The sequence below is a fragment of the Portunus trituberculatus genome, chromosome 41, assembly GCF_017591435.1.
Source record: "Portunus trituberculatus isolate SZX2019 chromosome 41, ASM1759143v1, whole genome shotgun sequence".
Classification (NCBI taxonomy): Eukaryota; Metazoa; Arthropoda; class Malacostraca; order Decapoda; family Portunidae; genus Portunus; species Portunus trituberculatus.
The window spans coordinates 36600021-36620538 of NC_059295.1; the positions used below are offsets into that span (position 1 = coordinate 36600021).

General features: G+C 32.6%; 1 protein-coding gene across 11 annotated transcripts in view; it reads left to right on the plus strand.

Moving 5' to 3' along the window:
- Positions 1–20518, plus strand: part of LOC123517109 (calpain-5-like) — a 67427-nt gene that overhangs the window by 38549 nt on the left and 8360 nt on the right. For 7 of the 11 annotated variants that reach the window (XM_045277007.1, XM_045277018.1, XM_045277012.1 and 4 more), the window contains 6 exons: positions 5393–5449; positions 10982–11059; positions 11366–11569; positions 11690–11804; positions 12121–12317; positions 12684–12802. In XM_045277007.1, the coding sequence (XP_045132942.1) occupies positions 5393–5449; positions 10982–11059; positions 11366–11569; positions 11690–11804; positions 12121–12317; positions 12684–12802 (770 nt within the window). Of the gene's footprint in view, positions 1–4312; positions 4331–5392; positions 5450–10981; positions 11060–11365; positions 11570–11689; positions 11805–12120; positions 12318–12683; positions 12803–14401; positions 14591–20518 lie in introns of those variants that run through there. The other 4 variants (XM_045277015.1, XM_045277016.1, XM_045277017.1 and 1 more) reach the window with 3 other exon arrangements.

The following is a 20518-nucleotide window of genomic DNA, read 5'->3' on the forward strand; positions in this document are numbered from 1 at the left end:
TTTGGGGGAATTCTACAGTACAGAAGTACTGTATATTAAGATGCATATTAATAAAAAAGAGTTAACAATCATTGGAACATATGTGCCACCAAAAACAAATTCATGGACCAACCAAGAATATAAAGACATGATAGATGACACAATAAGGAGTCTAACGAGAATCATTAAAGAAAGGAGAAGAGTGTTATTAGTAGAAGACTTCAACTGTAAAGAAGTGGACTGGGAAAATTATGAAAGTGGTATGGAGGAAGAAGCCTGGGGAGAAAGATTCCTGAACCTAATGATAGATAATATGATGGACTAAAGAATAAAGGAAAACACAAGATTCAGAGAAAACGAAGCCAAAGAGATTGGACCTGGTTTTTACAAGGGGTATACAAATGAAAGATGATATAAGATATAAGTGCCCATTGGGAAAGAGTGACCATGTAATATCAAAATGGATGTAGAAGAAGGAAAGGAAGATAGAGACGAATCATACAAAGGAGACCGATTAAGTTACAGAAAGGCTGATATTGAGAACCTCAAGAACTATTTCAAAAATGGTAACTGGGAGGAGATGGAAAACTCAGAGACAGTGCAAGAGAACTATAACTTATTTTTGGAAATATACAAAACAGGAGTCAGGGAATATGTCCCGAAATATAGACCTAAAGAAGAAGGAAAGAAAGATTGGTTTAACGCAAGGTGTGCCAGGGCAAAGGAGAAAAGAGATGGAACATGGAAAAGGTGGAGGAGAAATAGAAATGCAGTAAATAAGGAAAACTTCAAGACAGTGAAAAATGAATATGTTAAAGTGAGGAAGGAAGAGGAGAGGAACTATGAAAAGGACATTGTCAGAAAATGAAAAGAGCAACTGAAATTGTTCTACAAATTCATCAATGGAAAAATAAGACAAAAAGAAACAATAGAAAGATTAAAAGGAGAGAACAGGATGGTGGAAAACCCAAAAGTATGGCAGAACTGTTGAATAGTAAATTTCAGGAGGTCTTTACTAAGGAATCCAAATTTGAAAGGCCGCAGGGTAATAGAGGGGTTGTCTATATGAAAGAGATTAAAGTCACCAAGCCTGAAATAAAAAAAGTTAATGAAGGAACTGGATGAAGAGAAGGCAATGGGACCAGATGAAGTCTCAGGCAGAATACTGAAAGAATGTAGGGAAGAACTAGCAAGTCCTATATACATCATAAAATGCTCAATAGAAAATGGAACAGTACCAGTAGAATGGAAAAGAGTTGAGGTGGTTCCCATATATAAGAGCGGAAGGAAGGAAGAACCTTTAAATTACAGACCGGTATCACTAACTAGTGTAATATGTAAGATGTTTGAAAGATTAATAAAGAAACAATGGATCGAGTTCCTTGAAGACAACAAATTATTATCAAATAACCAATTTGGTTTTAGAAAAGGTCGGTCGTGTGTAACAAATTTACTGAGTTTCTACTCTAGAATAATTGACAGAGTACAAGAGAGAGAGGGATGGGTTGATTGTATTTATTTGGATTTTGAAAAAGGCGTTTGATAAAGTGCCACATGCAAAAATACTGTGGAAGTTAGAGAAGGGTGGCTTAAAAGGAAGTACATTGAGATGGATGGAAAATGACTTGAGGGGGAGAGAAATAAGGACGGTAGTTAAAGAAATGAAGTCCAAGTGGAGAGCAGTAAAAAGTGGAGTGCCACAGGGGTCAGTATTGGCGCCAATTCTTTTTTTCATATACAGTCAACCCTCGGGTATCACGACTTCAGCTATCGCGTTTTATTGCTATCACGCACCCATGAAAAGCTGCTAAAATTTCATTATCGCGACCTCAGATGCCTGCTATCGCGCGCCCAGCCATGACGTCATGAGGTATCTGAGCGCTCATTGGCCAAAACCAATACCAGAATTTTGGCCGATTCCGATACCGATACCGATACCACCTAATTGGGCAGATACCGATACTACCGATACCGATACTACTACTTATAGTGATTACTACACTGGACACCAGGATGAGTTGGTGGATGGCGATCATTATCAGATGGGAGGCTTTGTTTTGGGGGATGCTGTAAGTCTTTCTGAGAACGTTTGTGAAATAGGAGCAATTCTAGAAGCTTTTTGAAGCCATTTGCAAAGGTAAAGTAATCAATATCTTATATCGAATATATCACTAAGTAGTAAATTCCTTTTAGGTATCATAAGTATCAGCATAAAATAAGCCGATACCGATACCCAAAAAATGGACCGATACCGCGGATTCTGATACCGATACCGATGCATCGGTACATCTCTAGTAAATACAATGAGCTGATGTAATTTTTTTTTTTTATGTTATAACCTTGACATGTTTTAATTGGTACCAATGGATTATACACTAATTTAAAAAGAAGTAAAAATGAGGGATATTAGGAGTAAAATTTGTGGTTGCAGGACCAATAACAATTTTCACCATTAGTTGTTCAATTCGGCTATCGTGTTTTCAGCTATAGCGCGGCTATTTCGGCCCCAATTGGGCACGATAGCCGAGGATTAAGTGTATATAAACGACATGCCAGAGGGAGTGAACAGCTACGTAAATCTTTTTGCGGACGATGTGAAACTGTGCAGACTTATAAAGCAAAAAGAGGATTGCAAAATACTGCAGAAAGACCTAAATAAGATCTAAAAATGGAGTAAAAAGTGGGAGGTGGAATTCAATGTGGACAAAAGCCATGTCATGGAAATGGGAAAGAGTGAAAGACGACCAGTGGGAATCTATATGATGGGAGATGGAGTAGAACTGGAGAAAGTAAAAAAGGAAAGGGACTTGGGAGTGATGATGGAAGAAAACAATCAACCGATAAGCCATATTGATAGAATTTTCAGAGAGACATATAATTTGCTAAGGAATATTGGATTAGCATTTCACTACATGAACAAAAAAATGATGAAGAAATTGATAAGTACTGTATTATAATAAGACCCAGATTGGAATATGCAGGAGTAGTGTGGACCCCCCATAAAAAGAAACACATAAGGAAGTTGGAGAGACTACAAAAAATGGGTACAAGAATGGTTCCAGAATTTGAAGGGATGACATTTGAGGAGAGACTAAAGGCTATATATCTACCAACCCTGGAACAGAGAAGGGAGAGAGGAGTTTATAAATTGATCAATGGAATGGATCAAGTGGATAATGAGAAATCGATCCTGAGAGAAGAATATGACATTCAAACACAAGATCGCATAGTAAGAAGCTGAGAAAGGGAAGATGTCTGAGAGATGTTAAAAAATATAGTTTCCCACAAAGATGTGTTGAGACGTGGAACAGTTTGATTGAAGAAGTGGTGTCAGCAACGAGTGTGCATAGTTTTAAAGAAAAATTGGATAAGTGTAGATATGGAGACTGGGACCACACAAGTGTAAAGCCCAGGCCCTGTAAAACTACAACTAGGTAAAACTAGGTAAATACATTGGAAACACAGCAAAAAGATTGGGATCCTCCTCCTCTGCATTTTTATTTCCACATTGAAACAAGACAAAAAAAAAAAATTTACTCTTCAATATTGCAAGAAAGATCTGCACAGGTGAAAATGTTAGTGCAGTCATTGTAGATTGCTTTCCCATGATGCTATTGCCAGAAAGAAATTATTATGTGAGCATATAAAGTAACCACTAAGTCCATTAAACCTGCCAATAAATCACATGGATCATTGTGCATAGTGCTGTGCTGACTGTGTGAGCATACTTGCTTTTGATTAGAGCAGTGCCTCAATGTTTCAAACATTATAGCTTATGCAGATCTATAACTTTACTTGTTGCCATTCCCAAGGCATGCCTCAATATTGCAAATGATGACAATTCTCACCTCATGGTACTGCTGGAACCTAAAGTCTACAATATGTATGGCATCCCATCTTTCCCTACCACCATTAGTATATGTCTGGGAATATGCTTCACTTTTATAGGAAACAGAAAATACAGCTTTCATTTTTACATTTTGTACATGATACTTCTATCTTTACTTACTGCATAACTAAATGAACTCTAAGATTTTTCATACTTAATATTACTATATAACAACCTATTTTTTTTTTTTCACTAAATATATTTCAATTTGGACATTGCAGATTTTCTTGATGGAATTTTAATTGCTGGTTGCAGTTGCTCTTTGTTCAGAGATTTAATTTTATCTTACCTTTTGATTGTTTATTAATGCTTGTGCCCTGATTATTATAAAATATTTATTATGATGCATTTCACACTTTGAGAAGTTCAGGATCCTAATAAGGTTTGTACCATTCCATGTCAGACTGCTGTAAATGTTTGCTTCTTTTCCATGCTTGGTCTCAGGTTTTTCAGGATGGAAAGGTAAAGTGCAGTGTAAGTTGTTGCTCTTTGCACTGCACTGACTGTGTACTGAGAGTATTTTATACTGTCACAAAGCAAATTATTATTTTTTTTTTTATTTATTTTTTTTTTTTATCTTTATCTTTGATTTATTTATCTGATTTATTTATTTATTTATTTATTTATATTTGCTAATAATTGTTATTTATGATTTTAAAATTGAATTCTTAGTTTGCTATTTTTATGTGATCACTGTCTAATATACTGAAGCAGAGTATCATTTGTGTGGAATAAAGTACATTAGAGACAATTTTGAGGTAGAAGAGTAAAGTCTCTGTTATATGGTACACTTTTGCATTGTACTGTCTCAAGTTGTTTATGGAGCATATTCATAATTCCAGTAAAGCCTTACCTATATTTCCTTTTGCTAACTTGGAATCAAAAGAAAGAAAGAATAACATCTAAATTTATGGAAGCATAATGTTGAAATGGTTAGCTTTTTCAACATTCATCTCAGAAAGATTTGGGTTTTAATCTTTCATGGTGTAACCACTTTTCACTATAGACCATTGGCTGAGTTGTGATCTTGCAGCCTGGCAACAACTACATAACCAGTGGGAGTGGCATTTCAACCATTGAACTCATTTGGGCTGAAAATATTAAAGTCTTAGTTTATTGGTTTCTGCATCATTTACTATAGATTTAAATCACATTTGTTTATCTAATGCTGCCCATATTTAGATGTACAACAATTCAATATATCTTTGACAAATCCTTAACTCACCTTTAAAACTACTATCATGTGATCTTCAGTGGTGTATGTTTACAAGAACATGGTTTTTATTTGCACTTAATTTTCAAATGAGATAGCAGTAGTTCATTAAAGTTTCTTGTTAACCTTGATATTCCAGCATAATTTTCTTGATGCAGACCACCAAATGACCATTGTTGAATATAGTATGGTCATTCAGAGATTTTAATGCTATTCCTTTGGTAGTGTCTTTTGATATGAATACCCACTTATCAACTTAGAATGTTTTGAGTGCAGTTTGCTGATGTCATCAAATAGGCATTGCTTTACAGTACAGAGAGAAGTGGGTTTGTGTATTCTACCTCGCAACTGACCAGAATGTACTCCAGGTGACTACTTGCACCAGTGTGATCCCTGTATGCTTCTGCACAAATTGCACTTTTATAGACAGTAATTTGTGTCAGTGACTTATAGTATTGCCTCGTTATGTTATTGCTTTTATATAGTTGGTCACTAAAACGATAATCTGATAACACAATTGTAAAAAATGTACTCATATCATGTAAGGGTAACTTCCATTCTTATTTTTTGATCAGTAAACTTGCAGTAACTGTCTCTTACCCTTGTAAATAATATATATCTGCTATTTCTCATTATCTTTGCTTTATTTTGTCAGTAATTGTTATTTATTCATGAAATGACTAGTATTTATTTATTTATTTCTATTTATTTACTTATTTTTGCATATTAACACATTCAGAGTTGTATCATAAGTGCAATTTTGTACTGTAAAAGATGTACAGTGGCACCTCAATTTATATCTATTATCCTTTCTGAATCCTTAAACTTTTGCAAAACACATAAATCAAACAAATTTATTTCTGTAGGAAATAAAAGGAAATTTTATTAGACTGTTCCCATCAATTAAAAATCCTGTTTTTATTGGCATATTATATAATAAAGTACATTAATGATATTATATAAGATAATTACAAAACTGCTTATTACTAAAATGCATAGTACCATATTTGATGTCATATAAGCCACACCTATTTCAGCTAGGTATACATATATATATATACTCGACCCTCGAAACAACGGACCTCCCATCAATGGATTTCGGAAACTACGGACAAATTCTGAAGTCCGGTTTAATCTACGGACGAATATTAAAATGCTCGCGATTGTCCGTTTCCGGCAAATTATTATCCGGTAGGTGGCGGGTCAGTCGCGTCATCAGCTGTTGGCCGCCATGTTTAATCTTCAGTCTGTGCGTTTTCAACCAACAGCAAACATTGTCCAGTGCTTACCACGGCTTTTTTATGCATTTGTATCCTTCCCACGAGTGCTTAACCTATCCAAAATGCCTCCTAAACCTAGTAAACCAGTGAAGCATAATCGAAAGGGTCTTCCAGTGGCTGCTAAGCTTGAACTAATATGAAAATTAGAAAATTTTACGTATTTTACGTACATTTTATACAGTTTTTTACGTACTTTTGCAAAGAACGGACTTTTGCAATCTACGGACAGGGTCATGCACGCATTTGTCCGTTGGTTCGTGGGTTGAGTGTATATATATATATATATATATATATATATATATATATATATATATATATATATATATATATATATATATATATATATATATATATATATACAGTCAACCCTCGGCTATCGCGACTTTGGCTATCGCGTTTTATTGCTATCACGCATCCATGAAGAGCTGCTAAAATTTCATTATCGCGACCTCAGATGCCAGCTATCGCGTGCCCCGCCATGACGTCATGGAATATCTGAGCACTTATTGGCCAAAACCACCTTCCCGCCAAGATCAATTCGGCTATCGCGTTTTCAGCTATGGCGCGGCTATTTCGGTCCCAATTGGGCGCGATAGCTGAGGGTTAAGTGTATATATTCATTCCTGCTTGCTTTAGTGTGATGATACAGATCCTCTCTGTCTTGCTTATGGTGGTTCCAGCCATGTTTGTCCTTCAGAGGAAAACTGGGACAGCTATTGTCTACACAGTGTGATGAACGTGAGGGCGGGAAATTAGCTGGAAACTGGATACCTAGTAACTAGACATGACCTTGAGTTACTGATGTGGTGTTGCTACCACATTATTACACATTTATCCCAAGTATGCAGGCTTTCACAATTTTGAGATAGGCGAGAGCATGTTGAATATATAGCGTTTAGAGTTTAGATGTGTTCACTGCGCACTTTAACAGAATGTCACAACTTCAACTGCTGACAGTGTGTATATATATACTATATATATATATATATATATATATATATATATATATATATATATATATATATATATATATATATATATATATATATATATATATATATATATATATATATATATATATATATATATATATATATTTAAGCATGTAATGTTTAAAACAAGTTAGTAGTACATGTAAACAAAAGCAAGCAATCTCAAAATCAAAAATATCTGACATGGTTGCAATGATAAACCAGAGATAGTGGCCTGGTCACTAAGGTGAGGTGAAGAATGTAGCCCAGATTGGGTTGTCAATGACACATTTGGCACATCAGGGCTGTGTTTCCACTTTCATCATTTCCTTACATCATATTATGGTTGAAAAATATGATATAGCACCCCTGCCTATAATACAGTGGTGTAAATTTTTGGCTGAACGGGTGAAGAAAATGATAAAAATCAAATCTATAGGAAGCGTCACATTCACATGTAAGGCGCAAGGCAATTTTTTTAGCTATTTTGTGAAAAAGGTGTGTCTTATATGTTTTGAAATATAGTATAGATACAAAAGCAGTTTGGTGGAATTAGTTGAAAACCTGGAAACTGCTTGTGGGCATTTGTGACATTGTCTCGAGGTAAGCAAGTCATATTCCAAACAAAGATTATGTACCAGCAAACAGGACACATACCAAGTAGGATTTATTCCAAAGTGGACATATATCAACGTACCACTGTAATGAAATTTGTTCTTTCAGTTCCCATCCTAATACGTAATGCCTGACAAGAATATTACTTAGAATGGTTTGGAAACAAATTTTATTCCAAAAAAGGGACACAAAATTTGTATAAATAATGTTTTCTTTTTCCAAAGTATAGCATGAGGAGGCATTTTCTATAAATTACAATGGGTTTTTTTTCCTTGTGTTCTTATATTTCTATTGTAATATTTTCATTATTGTATTATTGTAATTCTAAGTTGTTGGTATTCATTTAGATCACCAGGTTATGAGACCTAAAAATTGCAGTTATCTGATTATCGTTGTCAGCTAAATTTTGGTTACCAGTGACCAACATTGCTGCTTTGTCATACACTTATTTTTCTTAGTTTTCAGTAGACACCTAATACCTAATGTAGGTGGTAGTGGTCTTTTTAAGTCTTCCTAATTAGTTTGTTAAATCACAAAGATTTATGCATGCTATAATTCTGTTTTAGAAACTATATAAAAGTGTTGAAATTTTACTGTGATAATAATTATTTTATATATAAGGAGTTAATTAACAGCCAATAAACTTAATGTGTTTATACTTAATTATGCATTTTGGAGAACAGTTTTGTTATATATAGAGGTACCCTGTAGGCTGTTCTGATTTGTGGAGCAAATTTGCCTGTCATAGGGTTTTAGTCAGTATAGGAGTTGGAAGTGTGATCTGTGAATAGCATGTGGTCTTCAGTGCAGGCCTGAGGATCAGATCATATAACTTCTATCCTTCCATGATTAAGGCACCTTCAAATATGGAATGAAAATCAAGTTGAAATCTATCTTAGACTCTAGCTCTCTCGGAAGAGAGAAGACCAATCCTCACTCTATGTGAGAGCTGATAAGCTAATGGAAACAGTGCAAACTATGAAACAATACATACTGGAGAACACCTTCTTCACAATAGTCAGGATTGATTTTAAAACAAGCCATAAGCAGACTGCAAAATTATCTCCACTGCTTTCTTTTGGGTATTGGCTTTTGCAGTTGGTGTAAGTGTAAATGGCTAAAAAGTAGTAAATTGTTAACTTTTCCTTCTATCTTGCTGATTATTACTGATATATACTGCAGGTTTCTGTTTTCTGCGATATAAAACATAATGTTTGCCTTTGCTGTAGTTCCCTTAACTTAATTATGAATTGTATAATTTTCTGTAAGCTTCCTATGCAAATTACAAGTGCTCTGATTTTTTTTGTACTGTATATTCAGATTTTTTTTTTTTTTTTTTCAAAATTAATGGAACAGAAGTTTCTTTTAAGGTGGGAACAGCTTGAGAATTCTTTGGCTACAATTCTGAAATATGAAAACCAAAATACAGATGTGTCATATGATGGAATTCTCTATGATTTATTCATAATTTCATGCCAGCATAACAAAATAAATCAATATATCTGGAATTGCTATTCAATGCTTAGTTACTGCTTTCCTCTTAACTTGAAGGAATAAACAACCTCTTGGTTTATCTTCCTGACAGTTTCATACACTAAGGTGGTCATCTCAGTGTTGGTGATGAATTACACACTGCATGTATCAGATAATATCTTAAACCATATTATACATGAGGAACACTTAAACAACAGCTTTTATGTTTTATATTTTTTTTATTATTCAAAATTCAATATCAGTATCCAATAATTCACTCTACAATAGGTATTAAATGGTGCTCATTATACATGGCCCATTGAAACCTTGAATTTTAAAAAATCCATGAAAGACATTTTTTTTTTAATCTGCCACTATGCATGTGCTGTGTATGTACGGTACATTAGTGCATTCTACCATCAAACAGACATGGGGGAATTGCAGAGGGGACATTATCACAAGTTACAAAGAATTTTAGTGCCATGACAGCCAAATCATTATTTGAAGACAAAAGAATATAAGGAGTTACTATGATTTATATATTTTTCTAAAAAGTAAGACAAGTAAAAAGAATTATAAACTCATCAAAAACTATTAGTTTTAAGGGGCTTATGTATCATGAAACAGTGTTATTGTATAATGTACTGAAATTTGTTGTACAGTAAGTCCTCGCACTTGGCAAATCTCTGTTTGGCGAAATTCACTTTTGGTGGTAGGGTGGTCACGGACCACCGAGTGGAGTGCACACTTGGCGATTTCAGTTCAAAGGGCAAACCATGTGGCTCCCCAGTGATGTTAGACCTCTCTCTAAACCTATCAGAATTCAGTGTGAGAGTCCCCTTCAGCCATTTTGTTTGTGCTACCCTTTGTTCTGCTAGCGTGGGCATGAATTCTGACGATTTACCGCCAACATGGCCTCTACCAGCGCAACAGGTGGTGCTGGTGGGGGTAAGGACAATGGTGGTGGTGGCAAGGATGAAAGTGGGTAAAGGAAACAGGTGGAAAAACGGGAATTACAGCCTTTATATCATATCATGTCTTATTAGCTTTATTTATTGTTTATTGAAAGATTTTATTTCAGCTTGAAAGATGGTATTTTAGGGGTCAAAAGAGGGACTTTGGCAATGACCTAAGACGGATTGAGGCATTTTATTAGGCAATCTATATGATATGAAGAACTCTTACTTGGCGAAATTTGCATTTGGCGGTAGTTTCGCCAGTCTAATTAATTCGCCAAGTGCGGGGGCTTACTGTACATATCTTTATTTACAGTGTATGATTTCCATTTCAATAATATGATGTTGCTATAACACTTGTATGATCATCTTCTGAGGACAAATTTTCAGATAATTCATAGTATTACATGGAATATAGAAAATCTCCCTGACTTAAGAGATAGTAATATTTCTCCGAATAATGGAAAACTCAGTTTTTTAGGAATAAAGTGTCACAAAAAAAGTGAGTGTCAGGAAATAGAATTAAACTGATTCTTTGTGAAGCATGTACAGTACCCAAGGTCAAGCAACTTGAAAATAAAAAAGATTCCAACTTTATCGTACAGATCACCTGAATGGGCAAAAGTCTCAGCTTCAGAGAGGCAAAAGCTTGGCCTTACTTTTGAGGATGATGGTGAATTCTGGTGAGTAATTTTTAAGTATGTGTGTATGTATTCTGTAATTGTCATAATGGATACAACGTATAATTGAATTCTACAAAAACCAAGAAGATTCTCTCTCTCTCTCTCTCTCTCTCTCTCTCTCTCTCTCTCTCTCTCTCTCTCTCTCTCTCTCTCTCTCTCTCTCTCTCTCTCTCTCTCTCTCTCTCTCTCTCTCTCCAGAAAGAGGAAGAGCCCCTTTAAATATTTATTATTTATTCTTAAACTAAAGAAAATGCAGAACACCATAACCATATTCTAATCTTGTTGCTGTCTTCTACATCCATACAGGATGACATTTGAAGATTTCCTGGAGAATTTCACAGATCTTTCCATCTGTTTCCTCATCAACACAAAGTTTTTAAGCTTTAGTAAAACTTGGCAAGAGACAACTTTCTTCAATTCTTGGACCATTGGTGTGCGAGGTCATAACACAGACAGGGCAGGTGGATGTCCAAACCACAAAGAAACATTTTTACGTAATCCACAATATAGGTAAGTAGTACAAATTTTTTAAGTACTTGATCATTGATATTGGTTTTATAATTTTTTTATTGTTGGAAAATTTAATAATGTGTAAATTGAAATGAGTTCTTAAAAGAACTTTTTTCTCAGGTTTGATGTCAGAGAAGAAACAGATGATGTTATATTTCAACTGATGCAGAGAGATGCAAGAGAACATAAACAGGAAGGAATGCAGAACCTTGTCATAGGTTTCCATATAATGAGGGTGTGTTGCCAACTTATGTATAGTAGTGTCTTTAGTTAGCCCATGCTTAGAAATAGAATAGATGTTTTAGATATTTTTTTTCTAGTAAATTCTAGATTGAGACAGTTGATGTATTGTCCTCATGTTTTTAAGACATGTACAGACTGAAGGGTTAATATGTCATTGCACATCACTGAGTGGTTCTTGGAATGGTTTATGAAATTTCATAAAAGAAGGAATTTTGGGGGACTTAATGGAGTAAGATATAGCTTACTGAGTATTGTTTATATCTTTAGTTTTAGATGTAAAATAAGTTGTTTTTATTACTTTCTGTAAGGTTGAAGAAAACAGAAAATACAGAGTCCATCGGATTCATGATGCAGTTGCCACCTCAGACTACATCCGCACTCGATCAATCTTCCTACGAGAACAGCTGAAGCAGGGTCGCTATGTCATAATTCCCACAACTTTCAAGCCTGATGAGACAGGGGACTTTCTTATGAGAATATTCACCTCAAAAGATCCTGATGCCAAGTAAGTTGTGTCTTTTTCATATATTTATATATCTATTTGTTAGTTCATTTTGCAATTTTTTGACTTTGTGATATACCATTTGTAATTCCTGAACTTTCATTAAGATAGTGATCACTGAGAATTTCAGCATTGTGGAGTAAGTACATATTGTTTATTATATATGCATAGCCATTGCTGGAATTATAGGAAATAAAAAATGACAATTGCAATGGACCGACCTGTATCCTTGGACCTACCCTTTAAATCAAAGTGTAATGATAATAAATTGTTTCTATCTCTTGTTGAAAAAGCTTCAACATATAATCATAATGAATTACTGTATAATGTTTTGATAGTGTAAGTCATATTCATCTTGATCCATTACAGGGAACTAGTCCTAGACCAACCCAAAAATCCCTGGTACTCTTGCTTCAAGAAGGCAGTCATGGTCACCACAATTACAGTAAAGTGTGCCAATAATTTAGAAAAGCAAACTGCATTTGGAGGTAAGTTTTTAGCACCAGAATTTTTCTAACTGCTTACAGTACTTTTTTAATCTTACAGAGATAATTAATACAGTACTGCAGTAGTAATCAGAGGTACAAAGATCCAAGAAAATTGTCTTGGGGCTTGATAATCATGTTCATAAGTTGACTAACCACAGTCTCCACTCACTTCTGCTATGTGTTTATCTTCAATTTTAGCTCCTCTGATCTACTCAGTTTCTTTTCAAAGCCTAATAACTAGCAGACTCTCAACAGGTAAAAGGGTGTGAAAACAAAGGAAGAATACTGAATACTAGAAATAAAATATTTTGCTCAACTATGGTAACTTGACCATGATTGTACCTTCAAACACTACAGTGGCTGCCTTTCTAACTGTCCTGCATGAGCTCTGGAGGTGTGGATTTAGATTAAAAAAAAAAAAAAAATGGAATTAATATACTGTATTAATCTGTGGCAGGATATATATACATTATTTTCTTTCATCTGTGCTATTTCTAAAGTATGATAAAGATATTCCAAATATTTGTATATGGCAAATATTTTAATCTATTGCCTTGTGGGTAATGCATGAGGCTTTACACTTCTCATACATGCAGAGCTGATATTGCTTGCAATCGTAACAATCCTGTCGGACTTTGGTCATATACCTGGTCATAAACCTGCTGATAAGAATAGTATATATATATATATATATATATATATATATATATATATATATATATATATATATATATATATATATATATATATATATATATATATACACTGTATGTATGTATGTATGTATACTTTTTTTGTCATTGAACCAAAATTTCTGAATGGTAGAGGTCTGTACAGATTAACATTGAGATGAGTTTAACAAGAACAAGTTATTGTAATTGATACGCAACAACTTGTTCATCAAACCACTCTTGTGGCTGCAAACAGAAAGAAAAGATATACACATATCTGATTGGTGGAATTTTTTAATACTTAATTGGAAGCTATAAAATTATATATATAATTTGAATTATAGCCCATTAATTTCTTTCAGAGGCAATTACTGTATATAAGAGAAAAATCTTGGAGTGATTGTTTTAGATATGTAATCTATCCCTATCTTTATTTGTATTTAACACCTATTTTAAAGCAATCCCCTACAAATAGGGTTTCTCATATCCCAAATACTCTAGTGTAATAAACAAAGGGTTTGATCACTAGTTGAACAAAATGTGCAAAATATAGTATAAAATGTGGTGTATAAGTTAATGAAACAAGTTTGAGGAGCCTTGGGATATCAGCTGTATTGTGCAAGTCACTTTTGGCATATGCCACTTGTCAACACCCACCAGTCACTTTCACAAATATGCTCCAAATATGCAGTATCAAACTTTTATTTATTTATTTTTTTTTTTTTACTTTTTGCCTTGTCTGTAATGAGCAACAGTGAACTTCATTATATTCCACTTTGCTGCCCTTTGATTGGCTGTGCAAATCTCATATTGTTTGCTGCTTTTCATGGTATCTCCTTTGGTAGCTTGATTACTACTTTTTTTTTTTTTTTTTTTTTTTTACATAATATGAAATATTTTATCCTTCCTTACATTGCATGGTGACTAGAATGGGGCAATCAGGCAGGAGCGATGTATAGGAGTATTCGGCGAAAAAGACGGAAGAAACATCAGCGCCGCATTATTGATGTTGATCCTTACAGGGACAGTCGAGACTTGAGTTGCCCAGGCAAGAATTTGTCTCTAGATTACAATGTAGCCAAATTTTGTTAATATACAGTAGTAGTATATCAGCTGTAGTGTGTGTGTGTGTGTGTGTGTGTGTGTGTGTGTGTGTGTGTATGTGTATATATATATATATATATATATATATATATATATATATATATATATATATATATATATATATATATATATATATATATATATATATATATATATATATATATATATATATATATATATATATATATATATATATATATATATAGGCACACATAGTGGTAACTTGGTATACATCCTAAATCCATTCCAGATCTGTAGACTTACACCACAATTTTTCTCAAGAAATAGAGAAAACTATTATTCTATTTTCCATGAAAAATTTATATTGTTATTAAGAAATTATGCAATACATTGATAGAATTGTATAAAGCAATGTACACACTACTCGACACAAGATATATACTGTATTTGATGGCATATGAAAAACACTCCCATTTCAGCAGGACATATTCAGGAAAAGTTTCTTGTTTTGCATTTAAGCATAGAATGTTTAAAGCAAGCAAGTGGTACAAAAAATAATAGGAAGCAATCATAATAGTAAAAATATCCTGCATCATCTCAGTAATGAAAGCGAGGTAGTGGCTTAACCATTAAGGCAAGGTGAAGAACACAGGCCAGACCAACAACGCACATGGCTCATCACTTAACAAGGGTGCGTTTTCATTTTCAACATTTTTTTACATCATATTTTATTGTGGGAAATATGATACATCACTCTCTGCCTGTAATCTTTGTATGAGTGAAGGAAATTTCAAAGTCAGATCTACTGGAGACCCTTCATTCATAGGTATATGCTTGATGTAGGATAATTTTTTGTCCATTTTATGAAAAAGATGCATCTTATATGCCTTCAGATACAGTGAATGAAACAGCAGTTTCATGAAATGAATAAAAATAGAATGACAGCACTACCTGTTGGCATTTGTGGCTTTGTCTTGAGAAAGATGAACAAGGGCAGCACTCGGTGTTCTATACCAAGCAAATTTTCTTACGTCCAAACAGGATATATACCAAGCTTTTTCCAAAGCGGATGTACATGTATACCAAGGTATCACTGTATAATATATATATATATATATATATATATATATATATATATATATATATATATATATATATATATATATATATATATATATATATATATATATATATATATATATATATATATATATATATATAAAATGTAATATTTTTCCATTTTATCTGTCTCTCTATTGAATTGCAAAGATGTGTATCTTTAGATTGTCAACTATGCACAGTAAACACATGTATATCAAATTAGCACATCTTTCAAGATCATAAGAGTAAGATTTCTATTCCCCTAACTGCTTCAGAAACTTTATTTGCAAGGAAATGCTAATGCCCCAATCCAGCAAGTTTTAGTTTTCATTGGCTAAAGATTTTAAAAGCCATTTTGAACCAGTAGTGCATTTTGATGCCCTGCTGTTCAAGAACTACACTTTAGTTTTACAAAATAAATATAGTATGAGTTTTTAGGCTTGTGTTTATTTAAAATTATTGATCATATGACTGCAGAATGAGTAAATAAGAATAAATAGAAATTAGCTGAATTATTCATAAAAAATGGATAGAATAAGACTACTAAGGATATGTTAATGAATGAGATATGGAACATAGGTGAGATTTTGAAAGTCTTTTTAGATTATCTTCACTGTTAATGAAAGGTAATGAGGTTTGCCAGTTCTAAATATTAAAATCATTACTGATTAGATTGAATGCATTAGTAATTAGAAGTTATAAGTCTTCAGTTTAGATTTTACATTCAAGTAGTGAACTGGTGAGTTTTTGATCAGTGTGATATAGATTTCCATTATTGCCACCCCTTTATTACTTGCTGAGAGTCTAATGTAGTTGATTTTTTTTTCTTCTTCTTTTAAATGGAGTGTTTTAGACAGTTGGACATGTATTTCAAAGCTGTCCACCACTTTCAGGGACCTACCTCCCTCCTTCTGTAAACTTGGGCTGGACTCATAACTGGTAATGTTATCTATTATACCATGAAAAACATTAGCTTCTATATTTTGTTTGCAATTGAAAATGTTAACTTAGCCTTAGGTTATTTGCTGCCATCTAGATTATTCTCTAATATTGCTTCTAAATTTTACTAATTTTGCTTATAGACACCTGAGATTCAATATCTTGTGCATTCATTAGTGCTCTACAGTTTTTTATTCCCTTGTGTTATAAGTGGTAGTTAAAGCAAATTATTGTGAAGTTATCATGGTCTGGGGAGGTACATTGTTGAGCCATAATGTGCACCTGCACATATTCTATTATCTCTTCTCTTTTTGCCTTATTTCAATTTTGTCTTTACTAAAACACAAATATAACTGCTGTTGTCCTTAATATAGGATGTTCAGTATATTCTATGACACAAAGCTTTGTTGCAGGGAAATTTTTGGAGGCGCTTAATGTTTTATCACTAGGCATTTATAACCATATTGTTCACTAGGAGTGGATAACATTGAGGTAAGAAGGGTAATGTCACATTCATACACTAATAAATGTAACCCTGATAATATTGCTTATCTTGCTATGCTCAACTCTATTAACTCAAAGAACAGTTAGGTGTTGCTACAGAAGAAAAGTGAGTTGTGAAGGCAAGCTATCGGGTGTGTAGGTGTCAAATGGTTGATGAGGTATATGTTTGTGGATAAAGGTAGCTATAATGGTAACAGTGGTGGTAGTGACAGCACCTGAAAAAATGTATTAGTTTATTTTACAAAATTTGAAGAATTTCATAATGATCTTTTTTACCTGTCGGTTTTAGTCAAAATTCATAAATTACTAACAGGTGATTAAGGATTTTTTTATCCATCTTTAATTTCTGTAAAAGAATACACTAAAATCTGCTTTTCTGAAAATCATATATATATATATATATATATATATATATATATATATATATATATATATATATATATATATATATATATATATATATAATTTTTTTTCTTTTCTTTCTTTTTCATATTGCAGCAATGCTCATACCTGAACAATTTGTTTGATGCCAAGCATGTATGGAGACACAAAAGCTTACACACATTTAGTTGTAGTAATCTTAAATCTTACAGGTTATATAACTGAAAGTTCTCAATTTTTATTTATTGGTAGGGAATTACAATACTATCAAGCATGTTTGATATTATAGTTACTTGTTCACTCAAAATACTATTTTGATGTCTTCATATAAGGATCACAGTCACACCAAAAATTAATATCATGTAATGTGAAACCTTGCTTTAGCAGACATAGTCAAACATACTTCAAAGTATAGAATCATGATGATACTTGTATTATGAAAAAAGTATGATAGCATGAGCATAAGTTTTATTTAAAGAGAAAGAAATCTTAATATAGGGATTTGTCTCATCTATATGTTGAATTATTAGATAAATACTTTATTGATATATTGTAATGAAATTTTGAATTGACTTGACTTGTTTGTGTGCATTGCATAACTTCATGATTTTTTTCAATTATTATGAGGTTTTTTTTAGACGAGTCAGCTGCAGCAAGGACTTACCTAATAAGTAAACAGTAATTTATGTATTGTGGAACAGAAAGTGTTTATAGACTGTTCAGTTGCACCAATGCTGCTATTGAAAAACATGAATAATCTTGTTGAGTTCTTTTGCATGCAGTAAACATTAGATTTCTTTGTGTCATATTCATATATGCTCTTGCACTTATGCATGCTCTCCCTGTATTTGAATAAGGACTCAGCCACGTAAGTAAGTTTGTCATTTCATACAGTTTCAATAAAAGAAAAAAAAAATTGTTAATTGTTACTGACATTTGTCATAAAAAAATGTCTTACATGAATTACAGTTATACCATTTGAAAATTTTATATATATATATATATATATATATATATATATATATATATATATATATATATATATATATATATATATATATATATATACACACACACAGTAATCCCTCGCTTATCGCGGTTAATGGATACCAGAACCCCCCCGAGAGGTGAAAAACCATGAAGTAGGATTTGCCCCCTTAGGAATTTTCGTGTATGTGTATGTGGGTACCAGAATGTTTAAAATATGTAAACAGTATTTATACTTTACATATACAGTATTTTACTTAAATCTACTTAATTATAAAACGTTATACAGTAATTATACATTTACTCTCTCTCTCTCTTTCTCTCTCCCCCCTTTCACACGATACGTAACACTCACCCTCTTCTGCCCTCTTTGATCATATCCAGAAGTTTCACTTTTTCACTGATGGTCATCATCTTCCTCTTCCTCTTGGGCTCACTAGAGGAAGCTTTCGCAGGGGCACAGGGCTTAGGCGGCATTGTAAGGGCTTAATGAATCACTACTTAAACAAAAAAAGTTATCGCGAACACAACACAAAGATACAGTACGCGAGACAGTCAACAGCCTGGACGAGACTGGTAAGATACAACCAAGGCCCATGGAATAGAAGGTCGACCTATGAGGTGTTCAAAATGTGTTTGATATGCACATCCGTGACATCAGCGGGTTCACAAGTGGTCTGAATGGGGATGTTGGTTCAGTTAGCAAGCTGCTGGGTAGGTGTTCATGTGCTTCTCTCTCTCTCCCATTCCCTCTGTTCCACACCAACATCAGTCACAATGCCGAGTTATGCAGTGCATGACTGTTTTAATTATCAGTAGTATATAATATGTAGTATGTGATAAATGAAAACCATTATTTTTTTTTTCCTGGTAATTTTGCACCTTAGTCTATTACATTAGTAAATTTCTGATGTCAGTTATTGAGAGGTTCCCATTCAGTTACTTGTGTAGATATAAATTGCCTCAGTTATATATGTAACGTAAAAATTAAATAATAATAATAATAATAATAATAATAACGAAAACAGCAACACTATATTAATATTAATAATAATAAGAGCAAAAGTTTAATAATAGTAATAATAATAATAATAATTAATAACAGCAAGAGTATTGATATCATTAAATATGATAAAGATACAATGGTCAAAGAGAGAAAAAAAGAGTGCTCTGACAGTTGAGACAGAGAGATATTGATATTGATATTGATATTGATATCTTTATTGGCCATTTGTATTACAAATAATGTAACACACACAATATGATAAACCCTATGTCCATCGAGCCATGGCTCTTTATGGACATTGTTTCAATATAAAAAATAAGATATAAAGTAGACGAAGCCTTTATCTATATATGTTACTAGATATTGATTTCTTGATAAAAAAAAAGGGAAAAAAAAAATCCCTATAACAAGTATATTCTATATAGTAATACTTAACATGTAATTTATACATTGAGAGAAGACAATAACAATAACAATGATAGCAATGATGATGATAATAAAATACAATAACAAAATATCAATAAGGTAATAACAATAAAATACAATAAAATATCAATAAGGTAATAATAATAATAATAATAATAAAGGTAAATATTAACAAAAACATAGTAAAAATTAATAAGATAGTAACAAATTAACAATAACAAAAAAAATAATAAGTAAATAATAATAATAATAATAAATAATAATAGTAATAGTAATAATAAAAATGGAAATAGTAGTAGTAATAATAATAATAATGATATTAATATATTACTGTAATGATAATAATCATAATAACAGTAATAAGTAAAAACAACAATTATAAATAAATTTGCATTAGGAGTATTAATCACAGTATTGATATATTAATGATAACAATTATAAAACTAGGTAACCAAAAACAAGCATGTTAAAAGACAAAAAAAAAAAAAAAAAAACAGGAGTAAACAATGTTAATATAATTACAATGAAAATTATTTATTTGTAATATGCAATTCTGAACTGTTAAATAATGCTAAAAATAATGGCTGACAATAAGAGCATGAAAAACAATACATATACAATTTTGTTGCTAATAGT